Source organism: Microcebus murinus, chromosome 23 (genome assembly GCF_040939455.1).
Source record: "Microcebus murinus isolate Inina chromosome 23, M.murinus_Inina_mat1.0, whole genome shotgun sequence".
In the NCBI taxonomy this organism is placed as follows: domain Eukaryota; kingdom Metazoa; phylum Chordata; class Mammalia; order Primates; family Cheirogaleidae; genus Microcebus; species Microcebus murinus.
This window is the reverse complement of record NC_134126.1, coordinates 12745725-12760292: the sequence shown is the minus strand read 5'-3', so window position 1 is coordinate 12760292 and position 14568 is coordinate 12745725. Positions and strand designations below refer to the sequence as shown.

The following is a 14568-nucleotide window of genomic DNA, read 5'->3' as shown; positions in this document are numbered from 1 at the left end:
CGAGGGCACTTGCTCCCCTGGCCGCGGCTGCCACACTTCCGGTGGCAACAGATTCCCTGAAGGCACTTCCTGTGCATCAGGCTTCGACCAGAGCAGCTCATCCTTCTAGTCGGTCTTTTTCCATCTAACACAATCCATGCGTGGACTGCCTTTCAAGATGGCAAGAGAATGGCCCAGGCTGGGGTGTGACTTCTCGGAGGGTTATGAAAGGCAGCAAGGGCAGGCAGGGCTGTTCTGACGCTCTGAGAGGCAGAAACAGCAGGCAGCATTTCTGTGTCATGGGGCAGTGCAAACCTGGAACCACAGGAGCTCTGTGCTTGCTTCGCCTTATATGCATCCTGGCCCCTGGCCGTCACTCTTGGTCTCAAGCTCCCGACAGGCCCCCGAGCCTGCAGTACGTGCACTCTTGATCACAGAGATGCAGACACGTGTGCAGAGTTGCTCTTACTAATACTTCAAACTTTACCTCCTGTCCCTCTAATGTGCATATGTGTGAGCACTGACCAAACATTGCTGTTTTCATGTTACGGCATTTAAATAAAAGAGTCAAGGTAGTTAATATCAACCATAGCCTGCTGGCGGCAGAAGGGACCGCAGAGGGCAGCCCGCTGGCTCTACAGGTGAGGACTCTGAGGCCCTGCATGTCACCCAGGCCAACAAACCGTGCCGCCTCTTGAGGGGTCATGAATTGCATGAATGTAAGCAGTGAGCATTTTGCCACTGAATTAATGGATAGTCTAGGGCAACTACATATACACACAGTGTATCTATCTAGTTGTCTATATTAAGGTATCTATGTATCTTCATGCCTTTCCTGTCCGGGAGCTAGAGCTGTCCGGGACCCCCATCTGTTGAGAGCTTGGCCGAGAACAGGGAAGACGCCCGAAAGGTGCGTGAGCAGCAGAAACGGGTGGCAGCGTGTTCACGATCTGCACCCACAGGCTCTCCTCGGAGTCTGCGTGCTAACTTTAGGCACGGCGCTAACGACGTGCTGGCTCTGCTATTCCCAAGCATGACATAGAAGCAGCAACTGGGAAGAGAGCTGGCAGAGGACTGAGGCCACTCTGGCGAGGAGAGATGAGAGAGAAGCTTCAACCGCGGGCTCTGGATTGAGGACATTTGGCTCAGAGAGCGCCAGCCCTGCCCGTCTTCGTGGCGCTGGCTGTCACAGTACTACAGAAGAACATTGCAATCTAAGATCGTGGGAATGGCCCCTAGTTATGAAGTGAAAGTTTTAAATAATGTTGGTGAAAGCTCCTCTATCATAAGAGTATGCAGTTTAGAAAGATTTGAATCCCAAGTGGCTCAAATAAAAAATGTTTTGGTGCCCAAGTAAGTAAAACCATGAGGAATCTGGGAAAACTCAGCTTTGCAAAATGGATTTTCTGTCCAGCATTCCGCAGAGAAGAGAGAGTTTAATGTATTCAGTCATCCCAGGTCTGCCTTGCCCTCCCAACCTGCCATAAATGAGGGCCTGTTTTTAAAACAGAGTGTTTTCCTTCTTTAAGTGATCATATAGAGGACAGCAAAATAGCACGGCATGTGTGAAAGTGCTTTGTTAGCTGTGAAAGCTGATTAGTGGTATCAGATATTTACTTCATGGGTTTTTTTCTCTCAGAGCTGATGATGTCATTGTGCTCATAGATTTGAAATTTTGGTTGTATACACAGGGAGAACCTCCTCTATCTGTCACGGGAAGACTGAAAGGTTTCAGGTCACTCGTGCCCCTCCCTGGGGGCCCTTAAAGCATGAGGCGTCTGGCTAAGGGGTTGTCACATGGTCTCATCACACTGAGACTTGAAGCCATTCCAGAGCCGTCCTCCAACCCCACCCGCAGAAATAGCCAGTGGGCACTGACAGAAAGAAGCCCTGTGTGGTGTCTCTCGCTCATCAGGCTTGCCCTCCTTGGAGCACCCACGCTGTTTGCTGGGTAGAAACGACCGTCGTGAGACTGTGTCACTACTGGGGCCCATACTGCCCCATGCCCGTCCCATCTGTGATTGGTCTCTGCCTTCTTTCCCTTCTTATGTTTCGCCCCCACCAACCACGCCAGCCCTCTCCCCAGCAGGCTGGCGGTGGCACAGGACAAGCAGAAAGACAGGGCAGGTGCTCCCCAGACACGTTTCCTGACGTGCTCCCTCATTCCAGTGGGATTTCAGTTCCAGACAGGTGCATTTGCTGCTGCCGGTGCAGAAAGCGTTCGGGGGCAATGCCAGCCTGTTTGCCACCAGCCCGCACCTGGACAGCCAGCTGCGTACCATGCCCATGCTGACAACCTTTGTAAAATACACATTTCCATACAATAACGAGGACGCGTTTTCGGTTTTATGTTACACGCACGGTTGAAATGTGCCATATGCTGCTTGCCCATGCTTTTTTTTTTTTTTTTTTAAATCACAAATGAATATCTGAAGAAAAATTTGGCATGCAGCTCCCAGTCCCATCACTGTAAATTGCACCTGTACACTGAAAGGAAATTGTGTTCCTTAAGTCATCGGCTCTAATAGACTGTTATGAAACACGTTTGCAGGATTACTGTGATGACGTTTATCCTTAATATAACTTCAGAGCATTTCAGTGGAAAAATCGGCAGTAAATAAATGTCTGCCCCAAAGTTTAGAGACTCAGCATTTTTCATATGAGGGAGCCAGGTTTAAGAAAGCGCTGAGTTATGCACTCAACTGCTTCTTTGTCTTTCAGCATGCACATCTCTGAAAGCCAACAAGAATTCTTCAGAATGCTGGATGAAAAAATCGAAAAGGTAAGAAGTGAAATCAATTCACTCCATGTTCCAAGGGCAATATGCTAACGGCTTCCTATTTTAAGGCAACAATATTCACATTTCTAGGTTGGAAGGCTATTTTTGGAAGGGATTAAAACAAAAGTCACCTCCTTTGCAAAAAAAAAAAAAAAAAGCATGTGTGAGAATGTTTAATATAGACCAGAGCCTCCCAGGATCCCGGCTGCCCTCGCATGTTACAGCGTGTAAAGTCAGAGGGAGACTGAGAAGCAGCCTGTGCCTAGACAGCTCTTTCTCAGCTCTGCAAATCATTCTGCGTCTCGTGCCCTGCTCTGACCTCAGACTGCAGGGCAGCCCTTAATACCTGCCCAGACCTGTCAAGGGCCTGCTACACGCGTGGCCCTGCTGTCAGTAATTTACAAACACCTTGCACCGACTTCAGTTAATACTTACCTCCGGGTGATGCCTGTGAATTATCTGCATGGTACAGACAAGCAAACTCGGGCTCAGAATGCTTGAGTAACTGACCCAGATTTGCAAGGATAATAGTGGACAAGTTGGAATTCTGACTCCAAAGCGGTATCTCCAAGTTGCTTCTCTAGTAGTGTGTGGATTTCTCTATTGACAGTAAGATAGACAAAGCTGCTCTGTGTGGAAACTTGAACCCACAGTTTTGTTCTCAGAGTGCCACATGCTAATCAACCCATTGAAGAATGACATATGGTGATAATTAAGGGATTACATACTTGTAGAATTTAAATTCATCCTGCAAAGGGGTGAATTTTAATTATAAAGTTATAAATCTGAATATTATAATTTCCATATTCTAAAGAAGAGTAAAATCCTGAATTCAGAGTATGTCACACTATGATTAAGTCATCACAAGCCGATTTTACCTTTAAAATCTTTTTAGTTTTAATTTTTATTTCTTTTTTACTTTCTGTAGCTCTTTTATCTGAGCATTTCTTCATGGCTTCTTAGGTTATGATACACATCAGTCAATGGAAGATAAAGAAAGAGGCCATAAATTTGTGAGTGTTTTAGCAGCAGATCCCACTTGAGGTGGACCCTGAAAGAACAATTGTATAATCTTCTAAGGCACTATTATAAGACCAGCAAACAGCACTGACGTGAAAAATAGAGATGGGTGATGAATTAAAATGATAGTTTATAGTGTTCCCTGGCTGCGCGCAAATAAATGCTTATTTAAAGTATAATAATTTTTTTGGTTTTCAGTGAAATTTTGACTTAGGAGAGACTTTTTAGGTTGGAAATTTCACTTAGGAGCAGTTACCAAGTTTCACATTTTGATTCAAAAGCTGTTTAACTTGTCGATAACGTTTTGTTTTAGTAAAGAGAGGCATAGAAAGGAATACAGGCTGAGTATCCCTAATTTGAAATCCAGAATCCTCCAAAATAAGCAACTCTTTGAGTGCTGACGTGATGCTCATAGGGAAGGGGTCACTGGAGCATTTTTGATTTTGGATGTTCAGACTAGGGCAGCTCAACTGGTAAGTATGTAATACAGATATTCCAAAATCTGAAAACATCGGAAATCTGAAACACTTCTGACCCCAGGCATTTTGATAAGGGATATTCAACCTGTATTTTCTTCCCACTGTAATGGCGAAAATCTTTTCTTTCTCTCCTTCTTTGGATTTTCCCTCCCATTAGCTTTTTGGCAATAAAAATATCTGCTTAGTATTTAGGGGTACACTGTAAAAGTTGAAATGTGAATTTTAAGTTATCTTTTTAAATAATATTTACAAACCCTGGCAAGGCATTTGAGATGATCCAGTCTCTCTCCAGTGTATTTCTGTAATTGAAATTGTGCCTCCTTCTACTCAGAACTGAAGTTCATTGCTCCTACCTTAAATCTGATAGCCCCTTTCCCTTTTTTCATCCAAGGTGTAGAGTATGAGATGTGCTTAGCACAACAGAAACAAAGTTTATAACTTGATCATTTATTAGATGGAAACTTCCTTGGACAAAGGAGCATTTGTAGATTCGACATAAACAGTGTTCCCACTATTGAATACATTTATATTCAAGAAGAGAAGAGCTCTTATATAATCCCTGACATGTACCCAGTAGTAGATTCCTTTGGGCAATTTTTTATCCTCTTTCAGCCATGCTTTCCAGTTTCTTCTTTCTTAACTAAAGTTCATCCTTCTGAATATCTTGACTGTGCTATCCTATGTGTCATTTAAACATTAAGCCTCCAAAAATTAAAATGTTCCTTCTTAATGTATGTTTGCTTAATGTGATGTTCACCATAGTTTATATAACCAAAATTGAAAGTTGGATTCTTCCAAAGTGTTTTCCTGGGCATTTACCATTGCTAAATATTCCTTTGGTCCAGGCATGAGGCCCAGCATGAGGACAGCCATAAATACAACTCAAATGTATTGTTAGGTTTTAGAGGGTTGATTGGAAAAGAAAAAAATAACATTAAACTCACCTAGAGCTTCATGCTGAGAGATTGTGTCATGCTTATAGGTCTTGAGTTTTAAGATTTTACCTCTCCCAGAAATGTCCAGGAATTCCTCTTTTTTTTCCCCTTAAATTGATGAGAAGCAAAATTGCCTGAACCTTGTGAAGATGTAAACCTGCCCTTCCTTGACACACCCTTTGCATTTATTGGATGTCTGTAGGGCCTGGTTTGAATTTGCCTTCTAACCTAATTTACCTAAAGAATTTATGCTCTGTCTTCCTTAAAATAGATGTAAAAGCCCCATTAGTATACTGAAACTAGGGCTGTTAAGTAGTTTAATATTTATAGTAAAGCTTAATTTGGATTTATTTTGGACTATTCGAATTCAAAGATTATCCCAGTGCAGAGCTGCGGTTTACCTTTGCATCACAGTCAAACAGGTGGTTTTCTAAAAATTTCATGGTGACCTCAAAAAAGCAAGTAGCAAAAATGCAATCTAAAGAAAATAATAATAATTTACCACCTACTGAGTCCCAGGCATTATGCTAGTTACTCAGGATACAAAACTAGGTAGGAAATATGGGATACAAAAATAATAGGAAACAGTCCCTTGCCTTGACAAATTTAATTTTGAAAGTGAATTTTCTGAGCATGTGATTATACTACTGATCGAGGAGTTCCTCATCTATCACCACCGTCCCCGCCCCACCCCGCCCTGCTGTTGCCAAGAATCAGGTTCTCCTGTGCTGAACACAAGCATTTATTTGCCTCCCGAGTTGGTTTGGGTGTTGGAACTTCAGGTCTGTTAACTAGGCAGTTGTGACAGCTCCTGGGGCACGTGGCATCATGTCCCTGTGCTGGCACGTGGGAGAGCACGGCACCTGCTACATCTGGAGGTGAGCAAGAGAGATGTTGTCGGGAGAGCAATGAAAGTTTAAAGGAGCTTATGATCTCTGTTTGATTTACTTTTGCTTTTCCTTTCGAAGAGTAAAAATACTATGAACCAATGGGAGCCGCCTCGTTTATTTCTGCCTCATTATTTATCCCCCTGCCATCTAACCGTAATTCCATTGGAACCTGTAACCCTGTTTGAAGTGTTGGCATTTGCCTAACTTTGCAGCTTTAAGAAAATGAGCATTTGCTGCAGAGCAAGATTGTGATTTTAAACTCTAGTGTTTCACTGTATCTAGGGAAGAAAGTATCTGGATTAAAAGTTGGCCTGTGGGGAAGTTTCTGAGTATAGTACCAAATACAGGTACCATCAGATTTTAAGACATGCTTTCCACCTTGCATTGCAGTTTATTTGTAAGAAGCAGGAAAAGTAAATACATTTTTAAAGTATCTGCAATAATAGCACCTTCTACAGGCAAAAACAGGAACTTAAATTTTACTTTAGGAGGACATAAGACCCCAGCTAATGACCTAGGAGTCTTTTGCTCTCTAAGAGAGAACCCTGAATATTAAATAAAGAATGTCTCACAGTACAAGGCCATTTGTATCTGGCTAGTTTTCCTAATGCAAGGCTTCTTAAACTCTGTTGGGCCTTGGCATCTCTTTGGAATCTTCTAAAAGTTATAAAGACTCTCCCTATAAAATTGCACATAATATCACATACACAAACTTCTAAGTATAAATTCCAGGATTTTATAACTCCATGGAGCCTGGCCATGGATCGCAGGCAAAGAACGTGTTCATTTCTTGATGGTGCATTTCATTGGCGTGCTTCCCTCAGATTTGGGGCCCAGCTGTACCCATGAGCATGTATGAGCCCAGCTAGTGACCTTATGCATATGCGTTGCTGACTTCAAGAGGATTAGGAAACTGAGTGTGGATGAGTCTACACAAACCCATTCCCCTTCCTTTCTTTGTTCCCTCCCTTCTTCCTCTCCTTAAAAACACAGTTCAGGCCGGGCGCTGTGGCTCACGCCTGTAATCCTAGCTCTTGGGAGGCCGAGGCGGGCGGATTGCTCGAGGTCAGGAGTTCAAAACCAGCCTGAGCGAGACCCCGTCTCTACTATAAATAGAAAGAAATTAATTGGCCAACTGATATATATATATAAAATTAGCCGGGCATGGTGGCGCATGCCTGTAGTCCCAGCTACCCGGGAGGCTGAGGCAGAAGGATCACTCGAGCCCAGGAGTTTGAGGTTGCTGTGAGCTAGGCTGACGCCACGGCACTCACTCTAGCCCGGGCAACAAAGTGAGACTCTGTCTCAAAAAAAAAAAAAAAAAACACAGTTCATAGTACTCATGAAGGTGAGCCATCAGCATGCCTGCTGTATCTTGCATATTCCTGTGTGATCTTGAGACTCTGGCTCTGTTGATTAGAATTATTCAACGTGACATTTTTAGGAAACATGTGAAAAAGAGCAATATGTGAACTTAAAAACAGTTGATTTTAAAAGATCAGCTTTCTACCGTTTTATCTGTAGACCTCTAATGTATTAAACAACAATTTACACTCAGAAAATATTTGGGTTCCTGAAGTAGCCTGATTTTCTCTTAATAATACATCAGCTCAGCATGACCCATGGTAATTACTCGGTGTCAAGATCAGAAGGCATTTGCTTTTCAGCCGGTGACGAGAATGACTTGTGCATAGTTACGAACTGTGATTTTCGGTTCTGGGTCTAAACAATTGCTGTAGTAGCCCGTTCACCCTTGGCGTTGCCGTGGAATCAGATGCAGTGTTTGGCAGATGCAGTTGATGTGACGGGTTTTACTTTTGGGCCGTGTGCTTACAGTCCTCCTCAGCGCCTGCCAGTGATGAGAAAACCTGGGATGGTTCTATCAAACCCTAAAGAATGTCACAGGGCCTGCCCCCTGCATGCAGAGGAAGTCTCGTCATGTTCCTCCTATCCAGCAGGTTGTCATGTTCGTAACAACCAAAGCCCTCAGCACTGGCAGAGAGATGCTCTTGCTGTCGTGTATACTTTGGAAGTGAGCAGAGCTGCCATTCTCATTGCATGAAACAATTTCTTGCTCCATAGTAAACATAGTATAGCCTTACTTTTGCTAATAACCACACCATTCTTTGTGTCTCCTCTCTCTCTTCATCGCCTTGCCTTCTCTCTTTGCAGTGTGTACCTTTCCTCATTTGCCAGCCAAATTAAAGCCATAATTACCAAGGGCAAACGTGTGACTCAGCCCTGTTTTGTTTTTATCACTACTGCACAGCTTTATGCAGATGACTTCTTACCGTGACAAAGTAGGAACCGCTGACAATGGAGCATCCACTCTGGGCTTTAGGGTCCTTGCGCTGCCATCCAGCTAACGGTAGTAGGTGACGCGGTCAAGGAAAATGAATCAAGCAACAAGCCAAAAAGAAATGCGACCCATTCAGCCTCTGCTCACTTTCTTTTTTCTGGAGGGCTTGATTTTCAGCAAATTCTTGAGAGTCTGTCAGCTGGTTCTTTAGAGAGCAACAAGAAGAGGAGAGTTCAGGTTCCGGAGTGATAGAGTCATGAATGCAAATAGAAAGCATGCCATTTCTACGAGTGAGGCATAGTGGCCAGTGCTCTGAATGCAACAGCAGTGTGGAGCACAGTCAGTGAGTGGTGGCATTTTGCCAAGGGTGCAGGTATTTGGACAAGTAACCCAAGGTCACTCAGGGCAGCAGAGACAGGGATATTAGTGTGTCTCAGTCCCCTGACTTGTCCCCATCCGGCTTCTCCTTTGTCTTCTTCTTTAGCTATCCATTTCCCTTCCTCCCCATGTCCTTCCCGCTCTTTGGGTTTGGCAGCCATGGGTGTTGCTCCAGCCCTGCAGATGGCACTCTGGGAGAGAGAGGGTGCCAGCCTTGGTAACTGTTGCTTTATTATTTAAGAATATCTAAAAGGACTCAAAGCATTATACTGACCGCTCCTAAGCATAAGAATTGGGTCTCATTTGTCTTTGTCTCATCAAAACCTAGCATAAGGCCGGGACAAAACAGATGCTTAAGAAACTTATTGAAGGAGTGGAGTGCATGGTGCAGATAAGACCAGTGGGCTTCAAACAGAGACAAAGCATACAGAGGCAGGAGATGTGATCAGAAAGACTCCTAGATCAGGAGACTCGGCATGATAGGAGGTGCTTTTAACAACTTGGAGCAGCATAGCAGGTTTATAGCAGGTGCAGCACCAGACAGCCGGATCGGCAGGTCTAGGGCGGGAAACAGCACAGCGCAGGAGAAAGACGCTGTGCTTCATAACTAGGCCAGGGCCCAGGACTGGCTCTAATAGCAACTGTGTGACCTCAGGCTGGTTGTTAAACTCTGATCTTCAGTTTCCTCACCAGTAAAATCTGGGTAAGAATACTGACTTGTCTGGGGAATTGAAGAAAATAGACACAGAGTCTCTAGTAGAGTGTTTGATATGTTGTTGTACATGCTCCGTAATTGGTAGCTTTTGCTTTGGTTGAAGTTGCCTGTATCCATACCATCAAGGCTATTTACACAGGGAGGATTTTGGAGAAGCTTAGACTAAAACTGAAAATGCAGAACTTATCAACTTGGATCTTGCTTGAGCAAGTGCATTCCTTGGTACAAGTGCCTCCTTGTAAATAGAATATTAGAATAGGGCACTTTCTAATGCAATGGTCCACCTCCCTCCTATGTGGTATGAACATGTTCAGCAGCTGGATTCTTGTGAACATTATAGAGCCATTAAATAACCTGTGCTAGCTTTTGAGCTATAATCACAGAATGAGTCAATGGGTCAGTGGCATGGGTACAGCTGAGTACCTATATATATGTTTTTCTTTTTGGAAGTTTTATTCTTTTTTAATTCTTATGAGGTTTTTTAAAAACTTGCTTTCGTAAGCCTTTTTAAAAATATTCATTAGTACCCACCATGAAATGCTTGTAACAACAACAAGAATTAGGAAAGGAGACCCTCCACAAAATCATAGGAATGATAAAACTGACTTTTTCAGTTCACTTAATAAGCTGGAGCTGAACGTCTTCGCTGATCTCAGAAATGAGCCAGGGCCATGAGAGATGCATAACAAGGAATTAAAAATGGGGTGCTTGCCTTTAGGGTGCTTCAAATCTAGAAGCATAACATTTTGCATTGGAAGAGAACTTAGAGAGTATTTTATCCAATTTACCCCCAACTTTTTTCATCTCCCACTAAACAGAACCCTCCATAGTAGAGAATGAAACATGCCCATTTATATCAGTTGGGAAGGAATTACGAAGCATATTATGTTTTATGCATTTCTTGAAAATTTATTCTGAAGTATCTTGTGACTTCTGTGACTTTATTCCTCCCTTTAAAATTCGACTGAGTGGAGGCACAATCTCCTCCATTCTTGGGGAAATCGTTCTCGGAGCTGACATTTGTTACCTTCCCTCACTTTAATTCCACTTTTCTAAGTAGATCCAGAAAAGAATATCAAAATATTTTAAGCTCATATTCTCAAAATTGATTGTTGGAGGGTTAGAGATGCTTACTCATGCCTTGCCTCTCTTCTGGGTTCTTCACAAATTGAAAATCTGCACAAGGAGCCAGGTGAGTATCATAAGTCAGTATCCACCTTATTAAGGAGCGGAATAAGTCCCAGGTGCAGATCCAGAACTAGTCTGGAATATATTTGCAGCACTTAAAACATGAAAAGGATTTGTGGCCAGAATATATAAAGAAGTACTATTGATACAAACCAATAAGAACCATCAGTTTAACTTCTGGTTCTGTATCCTTGTGTACATGTGTACAATAAAGTTCACTGCAGCATTCTGTATTCAACAGCCAAAACACTAGAAGCAACCCAAGTGTCCTCCAGTGGAAGAATGAATAAATAAAATCCTCTATATTCCTACAGTGCAATATTATGCAGCAGTTAAAAGAAATGAGCCAGGCATATATGTAGTTGCAATTATAGATTTCAAATCATAATATTAAATGAACAGAGGAATATGCAGAATGATAAAAATTGTATGGTACCATATAAATTTAAAACACGAAAGTACCATACAGTATTTATAGATGGACATGCAGTAGACATTTACGAAGCACCAGCTATGTACCAGGCACTGACAGACACATAACAGATGTATGTGCACGCACACACACACAGTGTGGTATGTTTTTACATGATATATTTATAAATGGCATGTATTTATATCCATTATATATTTAAACATTCATCTGTACATTAAAAAGTGTAGTATATTTGATATAGTACCAACATGATATGAATATTAAAGAATCTAAAATGATACCAAATATGTGAACACACCAAAACCATGACCATTGCTGTGCCTGGGATGGGGGGGGGATGGGTGGTAATTTTATTTCTAGCAGCAGATGTTACAAAATATTGCAAGTTCTTATGTCTGGATGGTGAGGATATATAGTGTTTCTTACATTCTTTATACTTTTCTGCATATTTTGAATGTCTCAAAATCACAGGATGTCTATGAAAACAGCAATATGTTTATGACAAAATTTCAAATGGGGGAAAAAAAGAAAATTACACAGCAATGACTGGTCGTGCTCACACCTTTCCCTGCGTCCCAGCATGTGCACTTGGGTGGATGAAAACCTTCAGGAAACACTAAAATAGGCAATGGGCCATGCTCTAAGTCACCTGAAATCTCCTGATTTGAATTTCATTTGAAACCACACCTATTTCCATGTTTTTTTGTTTTTGTTTTTTTTTCCGGCATATTATGGGGGTACAGATTTTAAGGTTTCAATAAATGCCCATTTCCCCCCCTCCCCCCAAAAGTCTGAGTCTCCATCATGACCATCCCCCAGATGGTGCACATCTCACTCATTATGTATGTATATACCCGCCCCCCTCCCCCCTCCCACCTGCCCAATACCCTATTACTGTAGGTTTTGACAGTCATGGCTGGAGATGCCATTGAATTGCCTGACCTCTATTAATTGCTAGGCTTATTGGCCAATTGGTCAAATGTATGACAACCCTTAATTTAACCAGTGCTTCATAGCCCATTCAGCTGGATAGTCTGCAAATTCAGTCAGTTCTGCCAGTCTGACCTGTCATGTGTCCTCTGAGCCTCACTCAATTGTTACCTTCCCAAAGTGCTCACTCCCGGGAAACATGTTGGGTTATCCACGCCAGCGGAAGCCTCAGGGTCCATGGCGAAGCCCCATGGGCTCTGCTTGTCTTCCTCTTCTGGGGTGCATGCAGGGTGGCCCCCCTAGCCGTGCCCTGGAAGAGGGGGGAGCCAAAGTGTTCTCCCCAACGCTGGACCCAGGATTCTCACTCTTCCCTGCACTGGGGCCTGTCTCCCCAGCATCTGACTAGTCCATTGTCCTCTGCCTTCTACAGACAGGGACCTCCTATCCATAGCTGCAGTCCCTTCCTGGCCAAATGCATGTGCTTCCTATTCTGAGAAAGGAAGGGAAGGTGAGCCCCAGGTCCATCAAACAGTGCCACTCCCCCTGGCGGGGAGGAAGGAAGTATGTCACTCACCTGTCCCTCCCTATGGGCCCAGCCCATGGAACAGTGAGAGGGGAAGCCCTGGGCCAGCCACCATCCAGAGGGACCGATGGGGACCTGCTGGGTCTGTCTCCTTCTGACAATTCTCCGTTAACAATGTAAGTGACAGAGGTGTGTGACCAGTCTCTCCAAGCCTCCATCCGTGTTCAGTATAAATTCTAGTGTATAAGCAATTACTTCAAGACAATGAGCTCTAAAGAGTTTGTTTGGAAGGTGCATCTTATTAAAATCCCAGATTTCCTAAAACTGTCCAAAAGGAAGTGAATCCTAGAGGAGACCCAAGAAGCCCCAGTCTGCCAAGTGGATTTTCCCACATTGCCTGGCTTGATGACATGGTAGTGGTATTTGAATTTTAACACTAACACTCACTTAAGAATACACTAATTAAGACATCTCTTTGAATCCATCAAATAGTCCATCAAATAGCCTGGAAATCTTCCAGAAAGAATTCTACAACACTTATAGTGCATCTATTTGTCATTATAAGAAAGCAGTCACAACAGGGAAAGATTTTATAGGATAATATTAAGTTAAAAAGCAAAATTAAAAATTGTGTCTACAATAGGATTGAAACTATATAAAAATGACCTGCATATGGACAGAGATTCAAATGAAACTTGAAAGCTGTGATTTATTGGGGAGATGAGGTTGGAGATGAATTTTTAAATTTGATTTTGATTTCTTGTTTGTAAAATAAGAACAATTTTATGAAATGACATTTCACAGGAGAATTCTGGAGAGAAATAGCTCTCAAAGTGGAAATTCTCTTTTCTATTTGAGTTCTTAAGAAGAGGGCAAACCCGTTAAACAGTGTTAGCCTGTGGTTCTACTAATGGTAACTCTATTTTCTGGGACAGGGGTTGGCGAACTAGCCAACTAGGCCAAGTCTGGCCCACAAGACAAGAATGATTTTTACATGTTTAAATGGTTGGTAAAAAAACTAAACCAAAAGAAGACTGTTTTGTGACATGTGAAAAATTGTACGGAATTCAAATTTCAGTGTCCACAAATGAAGTTTTATTGGAATTCAGCCATAACCATTCATTCACTTTTCTCTGCGGCTACTTTCATGCTTACAATGGCAGAGTGGCGTTGCAACAGAGACCATATGGAATGCAAGGCCTAAAATATTTACTATCTGGCCTTTCTCAGAGGAAGTTTGCCAACTCCTGCTCTCGGACATCAGTTCAATATGGCCAAGAGAACACGGACATCCCACGTTATGGTTGTGTTTCTTCAGCCCCACTCTTGCTCGCCTCCTAGTGGGGAAAGAACATCATTGAAGTCCCCAGAGTGCCAACCTCAGATGAAGCTAGAGAAACAGGTGCCATAAGCCTTCTAAAATATCCTCCTCACTGTTGCTAGAAAGGGGATTCAGGTATAATAAACACTTCATGGGGTTTTTTAAGCTGTTTAGTTAATACTTATTCTCTCTTGGAAATGAAAAGCCCAGTACACTGGGATTGTTGTCTCGGCTGTTATTATCACAGCCATCACTCCTATATATGGTCATAGAAACAGTCAGAAGCTGTCACACTCTACTGCTCATTACAAGCGAGATCTTTTTCCAGCTGAAATAATAGCGTGCGAGTCTAATTAGAATAAAGCTCATTAGAGACGGAGACGGCCATTAATGCCTCGATTGATTTTTCTAATGAAGTAAGCCGGGGGAGGAGACGTTAACAGCACAGCTAATTATTTTTGCTTTTCTTCAGCATTTCTTTGGCATTTAAAACTGTTCTTATAAATTGTTGTTGGACTATAAACGAAAACGCTGCTGAAAAGCGCTCCAGGATTGAAGAGGCTCTGACTCGTCCAGCCCTGGGGACAGGAGGGAGAGCGGCTGCTTCCAGCCGTGTGGCCCTGCCAGAGGAGGTTTGAGCCCAGCAACCCTGGGGACCTCCTGTCTCCCACTTTTCCAGCCTCCTCCCTGTTGTGTTTG

At 42.9% G+C, this 14568-nt stretch overlaps 1 protein-coding gene across 1 annotated transcript in view; it reads left to right on the top strand.

Annotated features, from left to right (window-relative positions):
- The window catches only part of C23H1orf21 (chromosome 23 C1orf21 homolog), a 243175-nt gene that overhangs the window by 206400 nt on the left and 22207 nt on the right, over window positions 1-14568 (top strand). The window contains exon 5 of the mRNA XM_020284377.2: window positions 2701-2761. Within this exon, the coding sequence (XP_020139966.1) occupies window positions 2701-2761 (61 nt within the window). The remainder of the gene's footprint in view (window positions 1-2700; window positions 2762-14568) is intronic.